Source organism: Cutaneotrichosporon cavernicola, assembly GCF_030864355.1.
Source record: "Cutaneotrichosporon cavernicola HIS019 DNA, chromosome: 1".
NCBI lineage: Eukaryota > Fungi > Basidiomycota > Tremellomycetes > Trichosporonales > Trichosporonaceae > Cutaneotrichosporon > Cutaneotrichosporon cavernicola.
The window spans coordinates 492,979-516,496 of NC_083393.1; the positions used below are offsets into that span (position 1 = coordinate 492,979).

General features: G+C 58.4%; 8 protein-coding genes across 8 annotated transcripts; 3 read left to right on the forward strand and 5 right to left on the reverse strand.

The window, feature by feature from the left end:
* Positions 1-806: 806 nt before the first annotated feature.
* On the reverse strand, positions 807-4,439 carry CRM1 (uncharacterized protein; the record flags this gene model as incomplete). The annotated part of the gene is made up of 10 exons (XM_060597533.1): positions 807-1,222; positions 1,265-1,393; positions 1,431-2,829; positions 2,866-3,438; positions 3,478-3,828; positions 3,869-4,042; positions 4,076-4,177; positions 4,230-4,278; positions 4,331-4,365; positions 4,434-4,439. The coding sequence occupies 10 exons, from the start codon at positions 4,437-4,439 to the stop codon at positions 807-809; spliced, it is 3,234 nt and encodes a 1,077-aa protein (XP_060452735.1).
* A 543-nt stretch (positions 4,440-4,982) lies between these two features.
* On the forward strand, positions 4,983-7,017 carry CcaverHIS019_0101880 (uncharacterized protein; the record flags this gene model as incomplete). The annotated part of the gene is made up of 6 exons (XM_060597544.1): positions 4,983-5,277; positions 5,316-5,572; positions 5,611-5,702; positions 5,747-6,504; positions 6,540-6,813; positions 6,846-7,017. The coding sequence occupies 6 exons, from the start codon at positions 4,983-4,985 to the stop codon at positions 7,015-7,017; spliced, it is 1,848 nt and encodes a 615-aa protein (XP_060452736.1).
* A 616-nt stretch (positions 7,018-7,633) lies between these two features.
* CcaverHIS019_0101890 (uncharacterized protein) lies at positions 7,634-8,713 on the forward strand (the record flags this gene model as incomplete). The annotated part of the gene is made up of 1 exon (XM_060597555.1): positions 7,634-8,713. One exon carries the CDS (start codon positions 7,634-7,636, stop codon positions 8,711-8,713), a length of 1,080 nt encoding a protein of 359 aa, XP_060452737.1.
* Positions 8,714-10,328: 1,615 nt separating this feature from the next.
* CcaverHIS019_0101900 (uncharacterized protein) lies at positions 10,329-10,841 on the forward strand (the record flags this gene model as incomplete). Its single annotated transcript, XM_060597567.1, has 1 exon — positions 10,329-10,841. One exon carries the CDS (start codon positions 10,329-10,331, stop codon positions 10,839-10,841), a length of 513 nt encoding a protein of 170 aa, XP_060452738.1.
* Positions 10,842-11,162: 321 nt separating this feature from the next.
* CcaverHIS019_0101910 (uncharacterized protein) lies at positions 11,163-13,617 on the reverse strand (the record flags this gene model as incomplete). The annotated part of the gene is made up of 14 exons (XM_060597578.1): positions 11,163-11,227; positions 11,264-11,384; positions 11,426-11,547; positions 11,611-11,830; positions 11,894-12,015; positions 12,066-12,143; positions 12,178-12,281; positions 12,313-12,430; positions 12,466-12,621; positions 12,657-12,715; positions 12,748-12,756; positions 12,798-13,051; positions 13,097-13,284; positions 13,566-13,617. The coding sequence occupies 14 exons, from the start codon at positions 13,615-13,617 to the stop codon at positions 11,163-11,165; spliced, it is 1,668 nt and encodes a 555-aa protein (XP_060452739.1).
* Positions 13,618-14,579: 962 nt separating this feature from the next.
* CcaverHIS019_0101920 (uncharacterized protein) lies at positions 14,580-16,168 on the reverse strand (the record flags this gene model as incomplete). Its single annotated transcript, XM_060597589.1, has 2 exons — positions 14,580-15,664; positions 16,117-16,168. The coding sequence occupies 2 exons, from the start codon at positions 16,166-16,168 to the stop codon at positions 14,580-14,582; spliced, it is 1,137 nt and encodes a 378-aa protein (XP_060452740.1).
* A 387-nt stretch (positions 16,169-16,555) lies between these two features.
* CcaverHIS019_0101930 (uncharacterized protein) lies at positions 16,556-19,261 on the reverse strand (the record flags this gene model as incomplete). Its single annotated transcript, XM_060597600.1, has 5 exons — positions 16,556-18,394; positions 18,430-18,509; positions 18,545-18,819; positions 19,075-19,169; positions 19,214-19,261. 5 exons carry the CDS (start codon positions 19,259-19,261, stop codon positions 16,556-16,558), a joined length of 2,337 nt encoding a protein of 778 aa, XP_060452741.1.
* A 678-nt stretch (positions 19,262-19,939) lies between these two features.
* CcaverHIS019_0101940 (uncharacterized protein) lies at positions 19,940-23,333 on the reverse strand (the record flags this gene model as incomplete). The annotated part of the gene is made up of 9 exons (XM_060597611.1): positions 19,940-20,125; positions 20,162-21,724; positions 21,759-22,175; positions 22,218-22,291; positions 22,327-22,432; positions 22,468-22,699; positions 22,746-22,939; positions 22,977-23,207; positions 23,316-23,333. The coding sequence occupies 9 exons, from the start codon at positions 23,331-23,333 to the stop codon at positions 19,940-19,942; spliced, it is 3,021 nt and encodes a 1,006-aa protein (XP_060452742.1).
* Between the last annotated feature and the right edge of the window lie 185 nt (positions 23,334-23,518).

Sequence of the window (23,518 nt, forward strand, 5' to 3'; positions counted from 1 at the left end):
GATCCGGCATGTTACCATTTGTAGACTCTAGTGTTTAAGCGTACGTATGTCGTGTGGCGTGGTCAGGGACAAGTACAGCCTAGCAGTGATATCGTCTGCAGACTAAGAACTGTTGCTGGCTTCCATCTGTTGCTGGCTACCACGGACAAAGACTTGCTCTGGTTGGGACGGAGGGGAAGTGGAGGCCAGTGCCGGGTTGGACGAGTGGCGAACTGGCGTCTGAACCAGGACAGCTGGGATCCCGTGCCGAGGGTCAATGCCACGCGCTAGTGGCTCGCCATCGTCTGTGGTGTCGTAGGGTAGTTAGACTACCTAAAGTGAGGATGCAAAATACGTGCGGCTGTGGCTGACAAGCGCCGAGGCCGGAATGCGGCCTAGGTCGAGATGTCATGGGCTGTTTTGTATACGCTACCGAGGTTGAGCGTATATGGGTCAGCGGGAGTGATGCAGCAGGAGTGATGGTTAGAATACAGAGCTAGTCGAGTACCATGCGCATTTGGCGACGCAACGCATCCATGCCGAGAACCAGTCAGTACCCGCCTGGATATGAGCTCCATGGCCTTTGCGCTGCTGGTCGCTTGAGTGCTGGCCCCCAATCCAGAGACTCACCCTCAAAAGTCCCCACGCTCACTCCTTCCCACACGGCAGTACTACTGGCTGCATAGACAATCTATTGATATCTTCACTCGGGTAAACACCAGTGGGCACGCACCCACTCTATGCAAACATAATGCAAATGGCTCCAACATCTCGCGCACGCGCTGATACATGGGCGCGCCGCGCCGCCCCCATCCGTCTCACACCGCTCACAAGTCGGCGTCGTCGTCGATCTGCGACGGTTTGAGCATACCGGGAACACGGAGCGCGCTCTCGCGCTCGGCCACCGCCTTGCGCTCCGCCTCGGCCTCCTTCTCGTCGATGAAGAGGTCGGCGCTGTCTGCACCGCTGAACTCCTTCAGTGAGATGAGGAAGTCGCGCAGAGTAAGCTTGAACTTGGCTGGGTCGGCCGCGTTGTCGAACATCTGGTTGACGAACCCGGTGATCTGCGTCGGCTGAATGTGTCCAAACGCGTTCGTGAGCAAGTTCGCAATGTAGCCCTTGAGGAAGACGACGTTGGTCATGCCCTGGTCATGCTCGGCAGGGTTGAACAGTGGTGCCTGAACGCCGCCAGTCTCGACGAGCGAGATGAGACGCGCGAGCAAAATCGTCTGCATCTTGAAACCTGACCGTCAGCTACGTTTTCCAGGACAAGGTTGTTACTCACCACTCTTGTGGTCGGCATCGGTGAGGACGTAGAAGACGTCGCCCAGCAGCGACAACAGGTACTGCTGGTAGAACAGACCCGAGATATCGGGGGTCGATGCAGCAAAGTTGTTGACAATCTCAAAGGCGACTGATGTCAGTTCCAAATCCAACTCAAAAGAACTCACTGCTCAGGCCAGTGTCCGCAATGTCGCGCATTGTGTGCTTGAACGCCCAGACAACCGAGTCCATGACAAGCTTGAACTGTTGTGGTGGCAGCTTGAGGAGCGCAGGGAAGCAGGTCAGGTTGATCGCGCGCAAGAGCTTGAAGAAGCCAACACGGTGCTCAGGGTACTCGGCAAAGTCCTTGTTGATCATGTCGAGCGTAGGCTCAAACACGGCGTCGAGGATGGGTGCAATCTGGAGGACGAGGAGGTTGCTGAGCTTGGACACGATCGTAGCCATGACGTTGAGGACCTCAGCGTCACGCGCTGCTGGCACGTTGCGGTTGTAGTCGCCGAGGATGGCGTCCAGGAGGCCAGGGATGAGGTTCTGTTTGACGCCATCAAGGTCCTCCGCCTTTCTGACATACGTCTCGACGAGCTTGAGAATCTCCTTCTTGATCGTGCGGAGCGAGCGGACCTTGGGGGTCTTGGTGGCGACGAGGCCCATGCGTGAGACCTCCTCCGAGATGATGCCTGAGACGGCCTTGTAGAGGCCAAGCATGTCCAGCCAGATACGACCAAGCTGCGGGAGGAAGAACGAGCCAATCGACGTGCACGCCGAGACGTTGGTCTTGAGGATGTTGGACATGATCTTGACATTCTCGGGATTGCCAAGGACGTCGACGTTGCTGGCGGCCTGCTGCATGAGGTTGTCCCAGGCGTTGTTGGGCAGCTCCATGAGCTTCTCGATCAAGCGCTCCTGCGTCGGCTTGTTGGGTTGCGCCGAGATCATGTAGCCGACCGCCTCGTAGAATGTGTGGACCTGCTGGGGCTGCAGGTCAACGGTGATCCTGTGCAAGGTGCGCAGAATCTCGTCGATGAACGGCTCGTGCTCGCCCGCCTGCTGCATTACGAAGTGACGGCGGCACTTCTGCGCGATCTTGATGAACGTGTCGCAAGCCATGTCTTGCACGCCCTCGTGGGTCTCGTGCATGAACTCAAAGAGCTTGTTGACGACGGTCTTCAGGAACTTCCAGTGGGCCTTGAGGAAACGTGGGTACTGGCCGACAATGTACATGATGTCGGACGCGCAGACGGCCTTGTTGTCCTTGCCACGCTTCATCTCCGTCAAGCCGAGAAGGTCCTTGATGACGGTGACGAGGAAGCGCTTCTCGGTTTCCTCGTTCATCGCACCAGAGATAGAACCGATAGCCCAGCAGAGCGTGTTGAGGTTGTTCCACGACCATTCCGAGCCGTCTATCTGCTTGGCGAGCTTGTCTGTCATGATCTGCTCCGTGTCCTGAACGTCCAGGTGAGTGAGGTACACGAGCACCTCGCGCATGCTCTTGTACAGCACGATCGTGTCGCTCTCCTTCATGAACTCGCGGACGATCTCTCCCTCCTCGTTCTCAACGATAAGAACCTGGACCAGTCAGCTCATGCTCATCGCACAACTCACCTCCTCGGGCTTGACCATCTTCTCGATCATGACTAAGCGGAGGTTGGAGAGGATCTCGGCGTACGTGTTCTTTCGCAACGGAGCACCGTTAAGCCCAACCGACTGCGGTCCGTTGACGCCGCCCATCCCACCGAGGTTGAGGTTCATGAGCGGGTTGATGTCACCCATGGGAAGCGATTGAATCTCCTCGTAGAGCTCGGCGACAAGCTTGCCCCAGTACTCGAGACAGATTTTGAAGACTTCACGGTCGTCGACAGTCGAAATCTTTATGAGGTAGAGGTGGGCGTTGATGAGCAGCTCGTTAGACTCGGGCGTCTCGATCAAGCGCAAATGAGGGTTGAGGAAGTTGGTGAGGAAGAGGGCGAGGTTCTTGATGAGCTGCTGGTCCTCGTCGTCTGACGACGCGTATGCAGCAGCCAGGTCAGTGCTTGGTGGGACCATGCGGTTGACGCTGGTCATGACCATCTGGAAGAGGATGACGAACTTAGAGTTGTATTCCGGGCCGACATTTAGTCCGCCTATCTCGCTCAAGCACTTGAGCGTGACGTTACGGAACTCGGGCACCTCGAGGAACTAGTCCGGTCAGCTTCTCTCCATTCGCGCTCGACTCACCCTGGTCACCAGGAAGTCGATGATCTGGGTCTCGAAGATGTAGCCGAGCGGGATCCAGTTGAGGAATCGCAACAAAGTCTCGAGCGTGGCCTTGATAAGGCTTGGCTTGTTGGCCTTCTCAAGCACCTCATTGCAGAGGGTGAAGATGTCCGAGAACTCGCCGCACATGGTCTGCTTGAGCTGTTTGGTCTTGGCCTGGGTCATCTGCTCGGCAGAGTAGTCGAAGATTTCCTCGGACAGAAGCTTGAGAATGACCATGTTGTTCTCGCATAGCGATAAATTACCACGTGACGACGCGGTAATTTCTGGGATGAACGAAGGCCAGTCCGCAGGCCAGGCTTGCTTGAGGATCTGGGGTCAGCTCGCGCTTTAATCGCAAACGTGCCTGTACGAGGACGAGGTTGAGCTTGTTGAGGTAGCTCTTCTCGCGGCGCATACGCGTTTCATCGCTCGAAACGTCGACGGTAACCTGGACGATGAAGTTGCGGATGCCGCCCTGCTGCTCGGCCGGAAGAGTCTTCCATCTGGTCTGAATAAGCTTCTCGAGGATCTGCAAAGCGATGAACTGGTGTGAGCGTTGGCGCATCGCATAACGCACCTTGGTGTTGATGTTCCCCGAGGACTCGAGAATAGCGGGGACCCGTTGCCATGATTCGGGGTTCTCCTGGAACTGCGTGAGGACCTGCTGGGCCTGCTGCTGCTGCGCGGGTCAGCATCCTCCTCGCCTTGAATGTGAGGCGGGGCGCACGCACCTGTGCTCCAACGCCCGTGTAGAACGTCGTGACGACCTGGTCGAGCAGACTGTGGGAGTCAGTGTTTGTCCGCGCAACAACATGGGATCCATCGCACGTACCCGATGTCGAGATCCTTGGAGGAGTCGAGGATGGCCTGCACACGTGTTAGCGACGGCGCGTCTGGTAGAAGCAGCGCAGCAGGGCGCTGGCAGGGCAGCTTACCTCCATCGTGCCGGTTAGTTCTTGTGTTAGATGTTGATGCTACAGTTGAGACGGGAAGACTTGTGGAGGCTGTGGGAAGGCCAACGATGCAACGAAGGGTGGCGCAATGTCAGGGCGTCATTCACAGGCGGTATCAGCTTGAGCTCGAACCAGCTTGCGCATTACTCACGTGAACTGTAGAGAGCTGCACGTCAAGGACACGAGGGAGGATGAGCTGTCCTTGATTCTTGAGGATTGATGAAGGAGAGAAGAGGATCGAGGGAGGATGGAATGGCAGATGGATTGGTGTTGACGAGTGAGGGGTTGGGTTGAGTGTATGCGCAGGTGGGTTGGTGGATTGACAGGCGTGCCACCGGTGGGTGCCTGTCAGCAGCCTCCTGCCAGCGGCTAAGCTCGCACAATCCACCGTACGGTGGACGGAGTTACGGCGTTTGCCCACGCGGCAGTCAGGCCATTTGTTATTGCCTCTCAACCTCCACTTGCCACTGACCTCCACTCTCCCGTTCGATCTTTCAGACTGAACCTCTGACCTCATCAAAGATCATGACCATGGCCTCCTCAGCAGGGCCATCAACACGCTCCGTCTCGCCTGTCGCCTACGATGACCTCCCAACGGACTACAAGCCTTACGTGCGTGTCGCCAAACGGCGTGCTCAAATGCTCTCCAAGCTTGGTCCTGGGCGGCACGTGTCTAAGAAGATTAAGACGACTGAGGAGCTCGACGAAGAGAAGGACGCGTTGCGGGCCCTAGACGAGGCTAACGAGCGCGAGCGCGAGAAGGCGCGGCAGAAACGCACCCTGCTCCAGGAGGCGCTGGAAGTGAAGCGGCGAAAAGAACTGGAGGGTGAGTCAGCTATGCTTGGTGAACGTAGCTGACGCCAGACGCGAGCAAGACAGAGGCGCAGAAGCAGGCAGAGGAGGAGGCGGCGTTGCTGGCTCAAGTACAGCGCGGACAGAAGAAGCTCGCGAGTGTCCAGGAGATTGCGCACGGCAAGACGTACACACAGAGCATGAAGTCGACATGGCGACCACCACGGTATATCCGTGATCTCGGGCCGGAGGGGCAGCAGGCGGTGCGCGATAAGCATTCCATCATCATCGAGGGTGAAGACCCACCACCAGCCATCGAACACTTTGCCGTATGTCTAAAATCTTCTGTTTGAAATGCTAAACGCAGGATATGAAGATCCCCCCACCGCTTCTCGAGTACCTGGCGAACAAAGGCATCGCGCGGCCAACCCCGATCCAAATGCAGGGCCTGCCAACGGCGTGAGTCCCGCAGCTATCTACCGCTGAACTTGAGCTGACACCAGGTTCGCCGGCCGCGACATGATTGGCATTGCTTTCACAGGCTCTGGCAAAACCCTCGCATTCACACTCCCAGCCATCCTCAAATCACTTGAGATGGAGATGAAGCTCCCGCTTGTTAAGGGCGAGGGACCCGTCGGTTTAGTCCTCTGCCCGTCTCGCGAACTCGCGCGACAGACGTACGAGGGATGCGTGGCGATGTGCACCAAGCTCGCCGAGGGCGGAAAGTACCCTGAGCTGCGGAGCCTGCTTTGCATTGGCGGAATCAGCATGGCAGACCAGGCTGAGGTGCTGCAGCGCGGCGTGCATGTGGTGGTGGCGACGCCGGGGAGGCTTATCGACATGCTCGAGCGAGGGCGACTAAACGCGGACAACTGCAAGTACATGTGCATGGACGAGGCCGACCGCATGATCGACATGGGATTCGAGGACGCCGTTCGCAGCATCATGGATCATTTCAAGTACCAGAGGCAGACCCTTTTGTTCAGCGCGACGATGCCGCGCAAGATCCAGGAGTTTGCGCAGGCGTCTCTCGTGAACCCTCTCCTCGTGAATGTGGGCCGCGCTGGCGCAGCCAACATGGATGTCATCCAGGAGGTCGAACACGTCAAGGCAGAGGCCAAGATGGTGTACCTGCTCGAGGTGCTGCAGAAGACGCCGCCACCCGTCATCATCTTCAGCGACAACAAGAACGAGGTCGACGACATCCAAGAGTACCTCCTGCTCAAGGGCGTCGAGGCGGTGGCGATCCACGGATCGAAAAGTGAGCCTCCAATTACCCATTCAGCTAACACACAGCACAGGACGAACGAGAATACGCGATCAAGTCGTTCAAATCCGGTGCCAAGGACGTTATGGTCGCTTCGGGTGTCGCGTCCAAGGGCCTTGACTTCAATGAGATCCAGCATGTCATTGTGTACACAATGCCCAAGGAGATCGAGGACTACGTTCACGAGATCGGGCGAACTGGGCGTTCGGGCAAGACGGGTTTGGCGACGACATTTGTCAACAACACTACCAGCGAGCAGACCCTCCTCGACCTCAAGTACCTCCTCATGGAAGCGAAGCAGAAGTGCGTAACCTGTCCGATCACGCTGACGCCAGGATCCCCCAATTCCTCCTTGACACTGACGACCCACGCGCCGCCGCTGGGGACGTGCTCAAGGGATGCCCAATCTGCGGTGGCCTGGGTCACGGCCTCTCGGACTGTCCCAAGCTTGCGGACGAGCAGCGGCGCAAGGCCGCTGCCAGTGCGTCCTACGGCGACAACTACTAATGTACAATATTATTGTACCTGAATGCATAACATCATCATGGCATCGTATCGGTTTTCGGATCAAAGTCGCATGTATTCGCGGTCTCGGTGTCTTGATTCTCCCTCGTTCCTACGGACATCTGCCGCTCGTACCCCGCACACTTCAGTATGGGCCTTCAGTACTGACGCCGCAGCACGTTTTAGCATATCGGCGCGGTCCGCGTCGGCGTTTTCGGTCCACACGAACCAAGCTACGACTGTTCATAAGATGCATAGGACGACATGAAGGTCCACGTGACTCGGCATCTTGCCGGTAACGATAAGCCGGTCAGCGACGCACTACTCCGCGTCCAATTACACGCTCTGCCAGACCCGAGGCTTGAGGACAATTGGGCAACAATAGAACTAGCTTGGGGACCTGGACCGTTCTGAGCGGGGATAAGAGGACCGGCGAGGTCGCTGTTGCCTTCTTCAGTCATTGACCGACACCCAGACCGCCTCATTTGTATTCTCACGCTATCTCACGCTCTTGGCAACTCTACTCCAACGTTCATCCCTCCCCCGCGCCCACCTGCCGCCCAGAACCACATCTCAAACCCCCTCACTCCACCGAAATCCCAACCTCCCCGCCTCTACAATGACGCTCGGCACGATGCGCGCGGCGCGCTACTACGGCCGCGGTGACATCCGGATTGACACGATCCCCCGCCCCCAGCTGCAGCCTGGCACCGTTGCAATCGACGTCGCGTACTGCGGTATCTGCGGTTCCGACCTGCACGAGTACGTCGATGGTCCGATCTTCATTCCCACGTGCGGTCGCCCTCATCCAGTAAGCAAGGAGGTGGCTCCTGTTACGTTGGGCCACGAAATGTCCGGCGTGGTAACGGAGGTCGGCGAGGGCGTCGACCACGTCAAGGTTGGCGACTCGGTCGTCGTCGAGCCATACATCATCGACCCGAAGGTTGACACTGGTCCAGCGAACGACGCATACCACATCTCCAAGGGGATGGGGTTCATCGGACTGTGTGGGCGTGGTGGAGGGCTTGCAGAACGTATCGTGGTCGAGAAGCGCTGGGTGCATCCCGTTGGCGATGTTCCTCTGGACGAGGCCGCTCTTATTGAGCCACTGAGTGTTGGATATCACGCTTTCCAGCGGAGTGGGGGAAAAAAGGGCGACTTTGCCCTCGTCACTGGTGCTGGACCTATTGGACTCCTCACGGCCGCCGTGCTCAAGGCCGAAGGACTTATTGTGGCCATCTCCGAGCCTTCGGGTTTGAGGAGGCAGAAGGCGCAGGAAACCGGCGTAGCAGACCACATCTTTGACCCGCGTGAGACCAACGTCGTCGAGGCCATCGAGGGCCTGCGTCCCGGCGGCGCAGATATCGCTTTCGAATGCACCTCGGTCCAGCCGGCGTTCGATACGCTCATTGACGCTGTGCGCCCACGGGGCGTTGTTGTGGTGGTCAGTATCTGGGGCCACAAAGCGCAGATGGACATGCAGAAGCTCGTGCTCAAGGAAATCGACATTCGCGGTACGATCGCCTACGTCCACAGCCATCCTGAGACAATCAAGCTCGTCCAGAGTGGTCGAATCAACCTCAAGCCCTTCATTACGGGGGTTATTGGGCTGGACCAGCTTGTGAGCGAAGGCTTTGACACCCTCATCCACCGTAACGAGACGGCCGTCAAGATCCTCGTCGACCCGAAGAAGAGATAGTGTGGTATGCAAGGATTGTGGCAGTTGTTGAGGCGGTGTGGCGGCCGTAAACTCATTCAGTCTCTTCTGTCCCCAGCCTGAATATACCACGCGCGCCAATGTTGCATACGGTCCCAAGATTGAGATTGATAAGAATTTCGCGTCGCCGCCTCAAGAAAAGAGGCCAACGTCGCCCACATTCCGCTACCACATGCCTTCGGATGACCGAGGTGCAGGAGAGGATACGCGTGCCGTTGTAATCACATGTGGTCGGCCGACGGCCTGAAAGCTGATGGACTGCGCATCATCTCAATGCGGTTGAGGGGACGGCCAGTGGACGCTAGCCAACGCGTTGTTACTCCGGCACACATTGTCGGACAATTGCTTTGCGCGACTAATGTATCGCGCTATGCTGTCGTACACAACACAGCAGGGGGTACTGACGCGTTGGTCAGCAATCCCCCATGTGTGGTCCTGCACACAATTCAACATGGTCCCAGAGGCCAGAGGCCAGAGGCCAGAGGCAAGAGGCAGGACTGACGACCTGAAAGCTCGCAGCATTCCTTCTTGATAGGAAGCCTGACTTGAGCATGACGCGGCACAGGGCCGCAAAGGCTCGGTGGCTTGCGGAAAGTCCTCAAGCGGGAAGTTTGTGACCACTCAGTCAGCGTACCAGTGTTGAGTGGCGCATCACCATCATGGCAACTGTGCCGTATTTAACAGTGTCCATTCCGAGTGGGGTTTACACATCACGTGAGTCAACTCTCAGCTCAAGGGCCAAAGTTTGTTTCCACCGGGCCGAGATCGGATCGTTTGAACCCAAGTCCAGGCCCAAGAATCAACATTTGTAAGAGGAATGGTGGGGGAAGGGTAAGTGAGGCTCAATCTCTAGGCGTCGGTCCGAATCCCACCTCTTAGCGGCGTTTTCCTGGAATCTGGGCGATGGGGTCGATGGTGGAGCACCGCGCCAGATCCTGTCAGACGTCATCGCACAGGAAGAGGAGGACGATGCGGAATGTAACTCTGCCCTTGAGCCCGAGGTGCTGGTGCATGGGTCGGAGCGCGCCTTACCGCCCCAGAAGGGACATGATTGCTCGGGCGTCGTGTGCATGTGCATGTGCCCAGCGCGTTTAAGAGGGCTTCGTGGCTTGTGCAAGGCGGTCCCACTTTTGCAACGTACGCCGAGCACAGCACAGACCAACAGATCACAGAGCGCAGAGTAGAGGAGTGCGGAGCGCTCAATCCCTTAGAGCCAAGCTGCAATATCTGTATTGATAGTGCGAGTGAGCGATTGCAGGATCGCACATACCAAGCAGTGCACCACAATAAAGCGCGGACCTCCAGCCTCTCCGTCATCACATCACTCTTCTTCACGATTGTCATTGTTCATTATCCATCCCCTCTTCTCTTTTCTTTTCCCTCACCACCTCCCACCACGACGCCATCCATATTATCTGAACGGGCCGTCCGCCAGGGCGTGTCCGCGCTCAACCTCGACCCCTCACCAAACGACAAGCTGCCTGGCGACGCCGAGCCCTGGGGCGTGGGCCCGCGCCGCACGGGCCTCCCGAGCGGCGCATCCCTCAGGACACCAGCGACCGCGACGTGTCGTCGCCCATCACTGTCTGCGCGCGGCATGACCGACCTCTCGTCGCCGCCGACGCTGACGGCACATTTTCGCGCGTATATCCGCCAACTTAACCAGCCCTTGCCGAGTACCATGCGCCTCTACCTCGCCCCGCGCATCATTTATAATGGCCGACGGATGAGTGCCGAGGCGTTTACCGCACAGGCGTGCCCGCCGGGCGCGACTGTGTCGTCCGAAATGGTGGTGGCGGACATTTCTAAGCGCCTCCTCGCGGCACGGATAGAGGTCGAGGTTCCACAAACCAGCCCCATACCCACGAACGGCGGGTCAACACCTGAGGGCTCGCAGAGCCAGGAAGTGCGTCGTGGGAGCAGCGGTAGCTTCGAGCACGTCCGCGAACACGTGTTCTACCACTTTGATGATTCGTGGCGAATCGACGAGGTGTGGAGCGTTGCCGAGCCCCGGTCCGAGAGCCCAAATTCGCGTAGCGACAAGGGTCGCGAGCGGCTGGAGCGCAGGCGAATGAGCGTCCCCTCGGCCTTTGACGATTACCGATTCTAAGAAGGACGTCTTGTATCTACGCTCCCCAAGAGTAGCCGTAGCGAATCAGTACCCTTACATCCTGTATCTAGACTTAGCATGTAGATGCCGTAGCGTCAAGCATGTATTGATGCCGTAGCGTCAAGCATGTATTGATGCCGTAGCGTCAAGCATGTATTGATGCCCGCGGTAAGGCAGGTTGAAGGAGTACGTGAGTGAATATGGTGGGTGTGGTGCGGGCCGGGCCACACCTGCTCGCTTTGGTTGCGGCTCGCGCTTATGTTGATATGTGGTGCAATATCGCGGCTCTCTGGATGAAGTCTAACAGATGCATTATACAACTCATCGGAAGTTGAGCTTGATGAGAAACATGAGAATGTTCATTGAGACATGGACGGATGCCCAGCCTGATGTCAGCAAGGCGCGACGCGGCACGAGCTCACCGCATGCCGGTACCAGCTCGGGGTATTCCCGCATCTCGTCGAGGCCAATGCCACTGACGTCGATGTTGAAGCCACGTGACATGATCTGCCGCGCGACAAACGAGCTGATGAGCTCGAGTGACTGATGTCAGGTCCGGCCCTCGCCATGTAGCAGAGACTCACCCAGACGGCACACGAGGCGATTAGTGTAAGCCCAAACGTGTACGGGTCGTCCTCGGTTTGCGCAAACTTGAAGAAGGGGTAGATCTGCGAGTTGCGCCCGAAATGGAGGATACTGAGCCAGCCTGGGGTAAGCTGGGTGTCCGAAGAGCTCGATAGCTTGGCCAGAGCAGCGCAGCACGACTTACCCAGGAAGCCGACCATGGTGATGTTTTGTGCGAGGCCGCGCGTGTAGAATGAGACGGCGACCGCCTCGGCGTGCTCGTTCCAGGGTTGGCTGTAGCCGACGAAGAACTGCAGCATGCGGTGCCACAGCGGCGTAAGCTGGAATGGGAAGATGATGACAACAACGATTGAGGAGAGGAGTTGGACTGTTGCGAACTGCGACGGGGAGCGCAGGCGGGCGAACTGACGTTAGCTCATGGCGCCGACACTGAAGGCTAACTAACCCCTTTCCTCACAGCGACTCACAAGATTACGATAGAAGACATGGTAGACGAGTTGGAAGAAGAGCTTGTAGAGAAACAGGAGGGCACGAGAGCGCACTTTTGATGCGATGATGTAGTTTGAAATCAATGAGAGGAGCTGGACGGCTGGTGAGAGTCAGCGCAGCTGTCTCCAATTGCTGAAAGCTGTGACTCACTGATCACCCACGACCACACCCAGGTACCAGCGTCTAGTGAAGTGTGAGGGAGTGTGGAGAGGAACAAGCTGGCATATGCTGCGTGTCAGCTCATCATTGGGCTTCAGCTCACCCTGTCCGACAATGAGAGAGATGGCGGCAATGGCGAGACATGCCATGAACCACAGGAACCGAATCCACGAGCTTGGCACACGGCGGAGCGAGGACCCAAAGAATCTGTCGTTAGCCGGCTCCGGTTGAGACTCACGTATACTGTACGACTGGCTGAGCATGACGGTAAACGTGTCGTTTGTCGCGCTTGAGTTTGGAGAAGCATGCTACTGCAGGCAGGTGCATTGCGGCGAAACTGAGCACAACCCAAAATGCTGTTGTCAGCTTTCTCAAGTCAGGTATAGCTCACTCTTGCGCTCCCAGTCGAAGCCCTCGTCGGGCTTGTCGCGCCACCGGGCATGTAGGCCGAACAGGTCGAGGTGGTGTGCGAGCAGACCGATGGCAAGCGTTGCAGCCCACATGAGGAAGTACGTTGCCTTGCCGCCCAGGCGTGAGGGCCACCAGTCTCACGTGAGCAGATTGGCGCTTGGGTTCACTTACTCAGACGGTACAGGCTGAACAGGTTGGTGATGAAGAAGAGCGCGACGGCGAGGTAAGCCCTGACGTTAGCAACGTTTGGTGAGGTATGCACCCGAAGTACCTGCTTGTTAGCGAGGGCTGAATGACCACTTGATAACTGACCAGATTAGGAAGAAGTAGAAGTTAACGTCTAGGGGAAGCTCCTCGTCGCCCCCAGTGTCAGAGCCATTGTCCTTGTTCTTGTGGGGCCAATCTGGCCACTCAGGCCAGTCGGGCAGCGGTGAATCCTTATAAGGATCGTTGACCGGGAACGGCATCGCAACCCACACCCATACTGCAAAACAGGGCAGGAGGGTGAGCACGAGGTGTCGCTTCCAGAATGACGCGAGCCATATCTCGACCGTCGCGCGTGATGGCTTGTGTCAGCTAGGAACATGCATACAAAAGTGAAACACACTCACTCGGAAGAACCAGTCGGTCCATCGCTCATCGGCGGGCTGTACCTCGCTGACTCTCCGCGCTTGTCGTCGTGAGCGCGCGCTTGGTAATGTCGACCCCGCGGAGAAAGGTACGCCCGCACGCGAACGTGGAGACAGCGGTGCGGGCCGCCGGACCGCCGGACGCAGCGGTGAGACCGTCCTGTCGCGGTCTGGAAACGGGGAAGATAGTCACGACGGAGGGGTGGGAGTAGGCGTGGGCGACGAGGGAAGGTGTGATGGCGTGACGGTCACATCGTTACACATGATTGCAACGATTGCGCCAGTGAGGGAAGTTGGTGGGAAGAACATGTGTTCAGTTGGCATCGTCAAGTGTAGAGGATGCACGGTCGGGATGGAAGGCGGTGCGGGAAGGTTGGCGATGACGAAAGATCAGTCGCGTCGCGTCGCGCGTCAGGTCAGCTCGGTTCTACGACTTTGGCGAAAGACTCACCCCACAGCCTATCCTGTGCACGCTCTGATCCCGTGGAGAGGGGCGTGAACATGGCGCCGGCGGGGTTTAGATGTAGAAGAGAGAAGAGAAAGGTTTGAGGAGAGAGAAGTTGAATGATAACAACGAACAACCCAGCCAAGGGACTATTTGTGGCCACCCCAGGTAGAAACGTGTCCATCACATTTGGCTCCGTCAGATAGACTGTTCAACACAATCACCGAGAACCGACATCTCACTATAAACAGAACAGTTCTGGCACGCTGGCAAGCTGGTACTAGCTTCTAACAGGTCACTAGGGACTCATTCCCACTGCAGAATCTCGAAGTGGCTTCGGGGGGCCAGTGGATGCAGCATGGTGGAGGGAATGAGATCATGCGTGACTGGTGGCAAATGCCAGGTGATCGAACAGGAAGCCATTCATTGTCCAAGGAATTCATCGCCTCGCATGTCCAACTAGTTAACTAGTCACCACAGTGGCACCGCCACGCTTCACCCCATCTCGTGCGCTTCAGCCCCCGGAAAGGGAACGTTCCACTTCTCCGCCGATCGCAGCCAAATCTCGCGGTTCGGCTGGGGCAGAGTTCCTGGAGGGAAGAGGCCTGTCATCAGCCCATCCATTAACAAACTCACCAGCATTTACCGACAACTCCTTAAACCCGCTTGACGTCTGGTACACCTTACTCCCGCAGGTCGGGCACCAGTACCACCAGATCTCGTTGCCCGCATCGCTTTTCCCCCCATACGAAGCAACTTTGCCAGATACGGTGAGATCGGAGGGAAGGACAGTTAGGAACGTCCCCGTTCCTCCAAGTTGGCGGCAGTGCGTACAGTGGCACACTTCCAGGTCCTTCTGAGGGGGGATGCTGACGGTGATGGCTCCGCAGAGACAGGTTCCGTTCATGGTGAGTGGGCGAGTGGGTGATTACAAGGTTGAGTCATCATTCCACGAGGTTTATGAGCTCATTTGCATTCCGCATTCCGCATACACGCCAAGAGACTAGACGTACAGAAAAGCTACCGCATACTCATACCAGTTACCCGCGTGGACGCCTCCAATATGCTGTTCGATGCGGACTGGTGCCGCGGCATCTGCTGGGGATAGAACTGGGGTTGGGGAGGCATGCTGGCTGCGGGTTGCGGAGGCAGGTAGGTGTTTTGGGGCTCTTGCTGGTCTTGGCCCGGCCCAGAGTAGATCGGCTCCACGGGCGCGGTGTTGGAGTGTGCTGGGGGTGGTGCGCCGATGTTGTCGTCTGGAGCAGTCGCCGATGCCCCAGCATTGTCGCCTACAGCCGCGGCTGAAGGCGCAACATCGTGCGCGGGGTGGGCGCCCGCATTCCTGTACGCTTGCGCAAGGGATAGAGACACCCGGACAGGGGGCGGTGCCCAACCCGTCTCTGCGCCAGCGGAGTATGCTGCCGGCACCGGCCCTCCAGTAGGACCATACGGCCATGTCTGCACGTAGGGTATCCTAGGAGCGGCCAGCATCGGCGCGGACGTGGGCGAGGGGATGAAATAAGACCCCACGCCGGGCATGATCTGCGACGGCTCATTGATGGAAACAATGTTGTTGACGGGCTTGACGCCCTCCTGCCGCGTCATGAGGATGAACGCGTTCGTCGCGGTCGCCTTGAAGGGCGCGACGTCTCCGGCGGTAGGGCAGCGAACGATACCTTCGCCGGTTGGAGTGAACTCAAGATTGGCTTGGAAGGATTGGGCCATCGCATCAACAGGCAATGCCACGATCCGAGACTCCCTGCCCACCGGTTTCGAGTAGAGGTTGAGGCCGGTGATGAAGCCTATCTCCGCAGCGTGGAGGACCTCGGTGTTGAACTTGTCGCAAACCATTTCGAGGGCGTCCTTGAGTTCCTCCTCATGCTTCTTCAACTTTCCGGCCACGCCGTCCACGACGACCGTGGCGATTTGCGAGGAGAAGTCATTCACAGCAGCAGTCCCCAAGGCGTATGGTATTATGCTTGCGCCGGTCGTCGCTGCGGCCGTATCGAGTTTCGTAAGTCCACGAGCGACGTTCAGAAGCATGCTGCCCTGGGCGCGCCTCTCCTCAATCTCCTTGACGACCGAGGCGACGAGCGACCCATAAACTAGCAGGTTTGAGCTTGGGTGCCTCGCGGCGCGCGAAATGCTTGACAAGAGCGTCCCGTGTCCGGTTGCTCACGCCATATCCGCTTACGAGGCGGGGGTACCCCGTCTTCCTTTCGTCTGGGCCGCGGAAGCCGAGGGTGCCGAGTACAACGCCGTCACGGCGCGAGATACTGTGGTCATCGTCGTCGACAGTGATGATGACTGTCGTGGTGGATCCGAGGGAGAAAGACGAGCGGATGGCTGACGTCAACTCCAGACAGCGAAGAGAAGGATGGGAGAGGAGAGGACATGAGAGGGTAGTGGAGGGGAGATGAGGAGGGGAAGGAGAGGAGAGCGCAGCGGAGCAGAGGGAGGGAGGGGGAGGGGAGGAGCAGAGGAGGAGCAGATCAGAGACCGAATGGGCCAAATGAAGGAGGAAAGTGGATGGGAAGTGGCGCCACAAATCACTCACGCCCGCCAGGCAGCTCGCCAAAGTCGTAGTCGTCGTTGAGTCCTTGCACCATGGTCAGTGAGGAGGACATCTACAATCCCAGCCATGTCTTTTATCATCGCATTTCTCGACCTCGGCCATTGGATCATTAGCCATCTGGCAAACGGCTGGTTGTTAGGATTCCTTCTCGGCGTCTGTCGTGCCCGAGTTGCTAGAGAAATCGGTGGTGTTCCCGACCTCTTCGCAGAAGGTCTGAAGAATGCAGCCACGGAGGGATCAGTAAACTCGGGGTGCAGTGAGGTGCGGAGGAGCAGAGGAGAGGCATTAAAGCAGTGGAGACTTGTGCTATTGAGGCTGTGTCAAGCAGCGGATCACCAGATTACCGGATCACATGCGCACTCGGAGCCAATTGGACAATGTGTAAACAAGAATGCATACAGATTCTATCTACCTCTTCTATCTACCACCGCTGAGGCGTGTACCCCGTCTGTGCCTGCGCGTGCTGCATCGTGTTCGACGATCCCGACGCCGGCGGGTACCAGTCGCCAGCCTGGGGTGCAGTCTGAGGAGGGCCTCCGTCTACGTTGCCAAGACCGTTGAGGTACGAGCGCCAGTCCGAGTTGGTCTGCGGCGGCGAGTTGGTGGGCGGCGCCGTGGGCGGGAGTGGGGAAGGCATGCGCGGCGGTGGCACAGGCGCGTAGCCGATGGGCGAGGGGACTCTGGGTGGCGCATTGGGGTGGAAGTTGGACTGTGGCTGCTGCTGAGGCGGCGGGATGAACGCTGACATGGGCCGCTGCTGGGGAGGGGGCGACGCGTATTCGTAGTTCTGGGGGGGAGGAGGCTGTGGCACCTGAGGAAGGCTCGGCGGCGGCGGCTGGTGGGCAGGCGGCAGAGGTTGCTGAAGGAGGGACTGCTGGTGCTGGACTACCGGGGGCTGCTGATGCTGTTGCGGCGCGGCGTAGAGCTCATCCGACGGATAATACCCGGTGGCTGGCCGGGCAGGAGGAGCGGGAGGAGCGGGCACTCCGGCAGGGCCTCCCTGCACTGCGGGCGTCTGCATGTGCCACGGCACATACGGGCCCGTGGTCGTGCTCGTCGCCGGCGACGTGCCAGGCAGAGAGTTGCGGTGCGGCGGCATCGGCTGGTGGTGCTGTGGTGGGGAACCGTATCCTCCGTTCGGGTACGCGCCTGGCACCTGGGGCGTGTTCGGACCCGAGGGCGCAGCTGGCTGCGCCGCAAAATGCTGCGGAGGGGCACCATGCTGGTAGCCCTGCTGCGAAATTTGCTGTGACCATGTGGCCTGTTGGCCCGGCGGCTGCGCAGGGATATAAGGCTGCTGCTGGTGGTGGTGCTGGTAGCCACCAGGCTGAGGAGGTAGGGGTGGTGTAGGAAGAGGCTGCGAGAATGAACCCGGCTGGCCGGTCGGCAGTGTGTTTTGATACGCAGGACCGAACGGCGCAGGACCGAACGGCGCAGGACTCGTCGTCCTGGGGGGCTCAGGCAGCGGCTGGAAATTATTGTTGTACGCGACCGGGGGCCCAAGGTTGTGCGACAGCGATCCCGTACGCACATGGCTAGGTACCGGTAGCGGCTGCGACACTTGCGGCTGTTGCTGCGATGAGTGCGGACGCGGAGGAAGAGTTGACACGCGTCCGTTGTTGGAATGATATGGGCCAATATCGTTCGAGCTCACGGGTCGAGGATGGGAAGGAGCCTGCTGCTGCTGGCCCGGCGGCATAAGCGCAGCCCACGGGGCCGCCGCGCCGCCACCACTCTCCAACGGTTGCTGCGGTGGCTGCTGGGGAAGTGGCGGCGGAGGCGGAGGTTGCGACCCGCTGTTCGACTGGGTCCTCCCGTGTCCGATCGTGGCTACCTGGTGCGTTTGGGCTCCTGGGCGCTGCTGGTGGGAGGGGCCTAAGGACATAGACCCCATCTGCGGAGCAAGCGAGTTGGCCGTCACGGGCCGGGGTCGGCCGCCCGTGCCAGGCAGCTGAGGAGGCTGAGGAGGCAGGCCGAGCTCGGCGAAGCTGTTGGAAGCGGATGTGTTGGGCACTGGCCTGTGCGGAGGGTGCGACTGAGCGTGCGGTGGAGTCTGTTGAGGTGCGTGGTTCGGGTATCCCTGCGACAGCCGTGGCCTCTGGGGTGGGGTCTGGTGGGCCTGAGCCGGCTGCGCCTGGTAAGGCGGGATGTAGAGATTCATGCCTATGACTGACGAGCTTGGCTGGAGACCTGGCCGTCCGGGCGGTCGGATGGGGTTCTGCTCGCGTTTAGGAGGAGGGTTCTTCCTCGGAGGAGAAGCCTTGGGTCAGCGACGCATCTGCGAGTGCCACTGACATTGGAGTAGAAGGTGTGCTCCATGTACACCTCGCCGCAGTACTTGTCCTTGCCGTCCTTGGACTGCAGTGTCCACCAGTCTGTGTGTCAGCGCTTCACGACAACACCGACTCACCGTCCACCTCGCCCCTGACCAGCACGTCGTCGAAGCTGACGGTGACCTCGCCGATGAGCTCGGGTTCCTTGATGTCGTCGGCCCAGACAGCGACCTTCATCACTTTCCCGCCCTTCTTCGGTCCCGGCTTGCGCGACTTGGACGCCATGCTCTGCGGGGTCACAACGCCAGGTTCGCCAGGCAGGGGCTTGGACGTTGTAGCGGCCATCATATCGTCGACATCCTCGTGGATGGGAAAGCGGAGTTCCTCGTCCCATTCCGGATGTTGTCCACCACTGTGCGTAAGTAGAGATCACGGAGGCAGGGCAGGGACCTCTGCGCCATGACGCCGGCGTCTTCGAGACGCGGACAGAGGCGGCTCCAACGGTAATACTTGCACAGACGTGCGTGTCGAAGCGCAGTGACACGTTATCAGCAAGGGTGGCTATCGCAAGCGCAGGTACTCTGTGTGCCTCGCTGCGTGCTAAGGAGTTCTCGCCACCACCAAATAATGTGTGGCGAGCGTCACGCTACCACTGTTGTGTACTCACCGCTTGATGGCCTGCGTTCTGCGCTTGATGTTACCGATCTGCACGGTGCAGAATGGGTCCTGTTTGCCAAAGCGACTCTTGTTAGGTAGGTTTTTCTGCTGTCAGCGGTGTTGAGGAAAGGAGATGGGTGTGAACGTACCGCAGCGCCGACTACGACGACGAGGGTGCCGAGAACCTTGGGCTCCATGATTGTCCAGGTCAGCTACGGCGAGGCGAGAGGCGCGACGCGATGTGCTGGAGGATCTAAAGGGGTGTTGGGCTTGAGATGTGTTGCGTAATGTAGAGCGGCAGAGTGGTACGAACTAGAAACGAACTGGGAGGATGGTGACCAGTGATGTGGGGCGGTGTCGAGTACGGTGCGACGCTGTGGTGGTACAACTGCTCGATTGAGCTCTCTCTGATGAATCCGGATGTAAAGGGAATGGCCCTTACAGCCTTTAGGCTACTGTAGGATGTGAGAGGATAGTACTTTAGTGAGAGACGAGACGAGTAGGAGCTTGGGGATGAGGTGGATGATGAATGAAGGGATGTTGATTGATGGGCGATGGTGAACTGACGTGTTTGAGTGCATGGGAGTAGACGGCCAGACGGAAGCAGTGTAAGTAAGTGACAGGACTTCTAAAGGGACCATCAGGCGATCAGGCTGACGTCTCTCTGGTACTTGCGGTACTTTGCCAATTCAAATATTCAAATCAACCTCCTAACATAACACGTGTTATTCTTAATGACTCCCTGTACGCGACCCAACAGACACACACCCAGGGTACCCAGACTAACGCAGGTCACTGCACTGCGATCACCACGGCCACACATATCGTTACGTCGTAACATGAGGATACTGCAAAAGGGTACATAAGACAACATACTAGAGCGATGTTGCGACGTCCTCATTCAGCGGCCGACCTAAAAGCTTGAGTAACTCGGCGGATACAGCCTCGTTGGTGCTGCGCACAGTCAGGCGACACAGCTTTGCGTCCTTGTTGGGCTCCAATCGCCCCAGAATGCCCACCTTCCCCACCTTGGTCATGTGCAGAACACCAGCAATGACAAGCTGCATTGTTAGCCACGCATCATGGCAGTCACTCACGTTGTTGGGGTTGTGGTCGATGTTGGGGAGTACAGTGACGCGCTGGCCAGCCATAACGCGCCGGTTTCGCTCGAGGTCGACGTTGCCGGCGTCTGTGAGCTTGATTGGGAAGATCAGTTGCGCCTCACGCGGAGGGCCGCCGATAATTTTCCAGCGCTCGAAGAACTGCGCTTGGTCAAAGTTGACACCCTCGATGAAGCGGTTGAGGAAGACAGGGAGACGGAGCACCAGCGTCGTGAAACTGCCTGCCAGGTATGTGAATCGCAGAATAGGCTGGTCAGAGAACGGGCTCTTGCACTCCAGCTGGATCATCTCCTGGATCTGAGCGAGCGGCTCGATCCGGTCGACGGGCAGGTCGTGGAACTTTACGTCCAGCGCATTCGGCGTCGTGTTCTCAATCTTGGCGGAGACGGAAGTGAACGGCGTCGAGACCTTGTTCCCAATGAACAGCGCGATGCGGCCAAGGTGACCGTGGTATTCGGCCTTGATGCCGATCTGCACCTGCTTGTCCTCGTACAGCACACCCTCATTGGCGTACGAGAGGCGCTCAAGCCACTTGTCGATGTTGGGCGCAACGGTGACGGGGCCAAGGAGGGAAGGGTTGACACCGCCAAGAGTGGCATTGTGCTGGAAGTCGTCGGGACGCTCTGTCGCAGGAGATAGCACCGGCGGAGTCATCACCTCGGGCTCGCCAGTTATCGTGCCATTCCGAATGTTGCCGGACAGTAAGCCCTCGCCTGTTGGTGTGGACGTGAGGTCTAGGCCGGCCAATGACGCCATGATGTCGTCCGACATGCCAGCCGCTCCCATCATAGGTTCGACTGTCTCTTGCCGCTGTGGTGGTTCGAGTATCGTTGGCTGCGGCTGAGGCGCCGAGCGCTGGGCCATCACCGGCTGCGCATCGACTGGCGAGTCAGGAGCAGATGAGCCCTTGCGGAAGTTCTTGAACTTCTCTGCGACACGGCCCTTGTTCTCCGATTGATGCCCGATGACCCATGTCCGCTTATCCTGCGCCTTGTCTCCGCGGCTGTGTAGCCGTGAGATGAGTGCGGACTCACGCTCAGGGAATACCGGCATCTCATCACATACAGCCTGTAGGAGCTCGTCGTCATCGTCCCGGGTGGCCAGGGCCAAGTACTCGCATGCGCGCTGCTGCAGTTCCGCGTCGAGAACGTGGGTGTATCGCCGGAATATGTTGATCAAGTGCTCCTTAATCTCGGGGAACAGGTTGACCCACTTGAGGTACGTTGTTAAGAGCAGAGCGCGGGTAGGCGCGGTGCAGATGTTGATCTTGGAGTGGAGAGCGTGGAACTGCTCTATCGGACTGCATCCCTGTTCGTTGGCGATGAGGTGTCCAAACTCGCCGAGAATGTACCCGCCGACCTTGACCATGTTCTCGTGACACTGCTGGGCTTGAAGATGGGAGTAAACGGCTGCCGATGCGTATGCCTGGAGGTCCTCATTGTTGGTGACGAGCTGGACAATGCGGTACCAGACTTCGGCGCCGACGTGATCGCCCGCCGTCGAAATGAGCTCAAGGATGGTGTCGATGTACCACTCGTACTGGCGTCAGATTGACTTAGGAGGCACAGCTCACCTCTGTTGCGAATCGCTCAGTCAAGATGGCGATCTTGAGGACCATCTCCTCACGCAGGTTGTAGTCCGCAACTTGGAGGTAGCGCAGGAGCTCGCCGACGATTCGCCTCGAGTTGGTCGTGTCGCACATCGAGTATAGGAGGTCGAGCGCACGGCGGCGCACAGAGATGTCCCGATCCTTGAGGCTGAGGATGATGGTGTCCTGATGTCTCTTTACTGGCTCAAGCGACGTCGAGCAGGCGGCCAAGTGGGCCATGGCGTCAAGGCCCAGGTAGCGCACGTTGGTCTCGCGGGCTAAGATGAACTTGCCGAGCAGGACGGAGGCATTGGACACCACCTTGGATTCTGGGTCGAGGTGAATGGCAAGATTGATGGCCTCGAAGAGGACCGAGTTCTGAGCATTGTTGTGTTGGACATTCTTAGCGTCAGCTTGGTGCACGTTGCCGTTGACATCACGCACTCTTGGGGTCTCCTGTGACATGTCGATGATAGCCTGCACCACGCCGTTGACCATCTCAATGACTTCCGGGTTATCTGAAGTCAGCATAGCGGCGAACGAGGGAGCGAACCTGGGGGAGGGTAGTACTGGAGCAAGCGGAGAAGCTTAATCTGGAGCCATGGATTGGGCACCTTGTAGTAGACATATGTCGCGGGCGTCTCAGAGTCGAACACGATCTGACTGTCAGCACTGCGCAACAGCAAAAGCGTACCTTGTCCAACCTGTCCACTGCGCGCTGGTAGCAGGCAGAGAAAACCTCGAGGTTGTCCTGCGCCATGGCGGTGACGACGCTGACGACGGTCATCGCCACACCCTGGTCGCGCTCGCCGATGAGCGGAATGATGCGCTCAGCCCACTCCTCGACGGGCATGACGCTCGGGTGCTTACGGTACAACCGCAGCAAGGTGAGAGCCGCTTTCTTCTTAACGAAGGAGGTGGAGGTGCTGCCGTCAACTGGATGATTCCGGCCTCAACTCCCCATCAACTCACGGGCTGATCATGGAACGGAATACTGGCTCGCCTAGTGCCTCAGCCATCTCCTTGCCGCCGAGGTTGGCAATAGCATGCAGCGCGAGGCAGTTGCTGATCTCGTTCCGGTCCTCAAGGTCCTTGCGAATCGAGTTGATAACCAGACGCACGAGGTCAGAGTTCTCGTGCATCAGCAGGGTGATCGCCAAGTAGCCCTGCCTGTCAGTGTTGCCCACGAGTCAGGGATCTCACAATCTGCTTCTCCGAGTATTTGCTGCTGCTGATGAGGTTGACAGCCTCCATATGGCCCACGTCGACCTTGTACCCCAGAATATACGTGAAGACGACTTTAGACAGGTACTTCTTCTTCTGGTACCCGTCGAGGTTCCCGTCCTTGAACTTTTGCCGGATGTGCGCCATCTCGCGGTTGACTCGCTTCTCCTCGGCCTCGCGGACACGGCACTGTCGCAGGTCCGAGATGTACTGCGTGTCAGAGGGATATGGTGGAGGGCGTCCGATCGGCTCGGCACCGAGACGTAGTGTGCACTAATGTGATCCTGGCCCAGGTCCGAGGCCGGGGTTCAGACATACCTGGGTCAACCCCCGCATAGCTGTTGCCATCTTGCCCGAAGTCTCGCGTCGAGAAGATACTGAGGGATGACGATGTGGCGGGGAAGCCGAAGTTCACGCGTCGACAAGGATCCGCAGTAGAAGGGAAGACGATGGATAAAAGAGTGGGACCGACAGCTAGTACGAGAGACGACGAGAATGGGGTAGCTCTGGGAAGGAGAGTG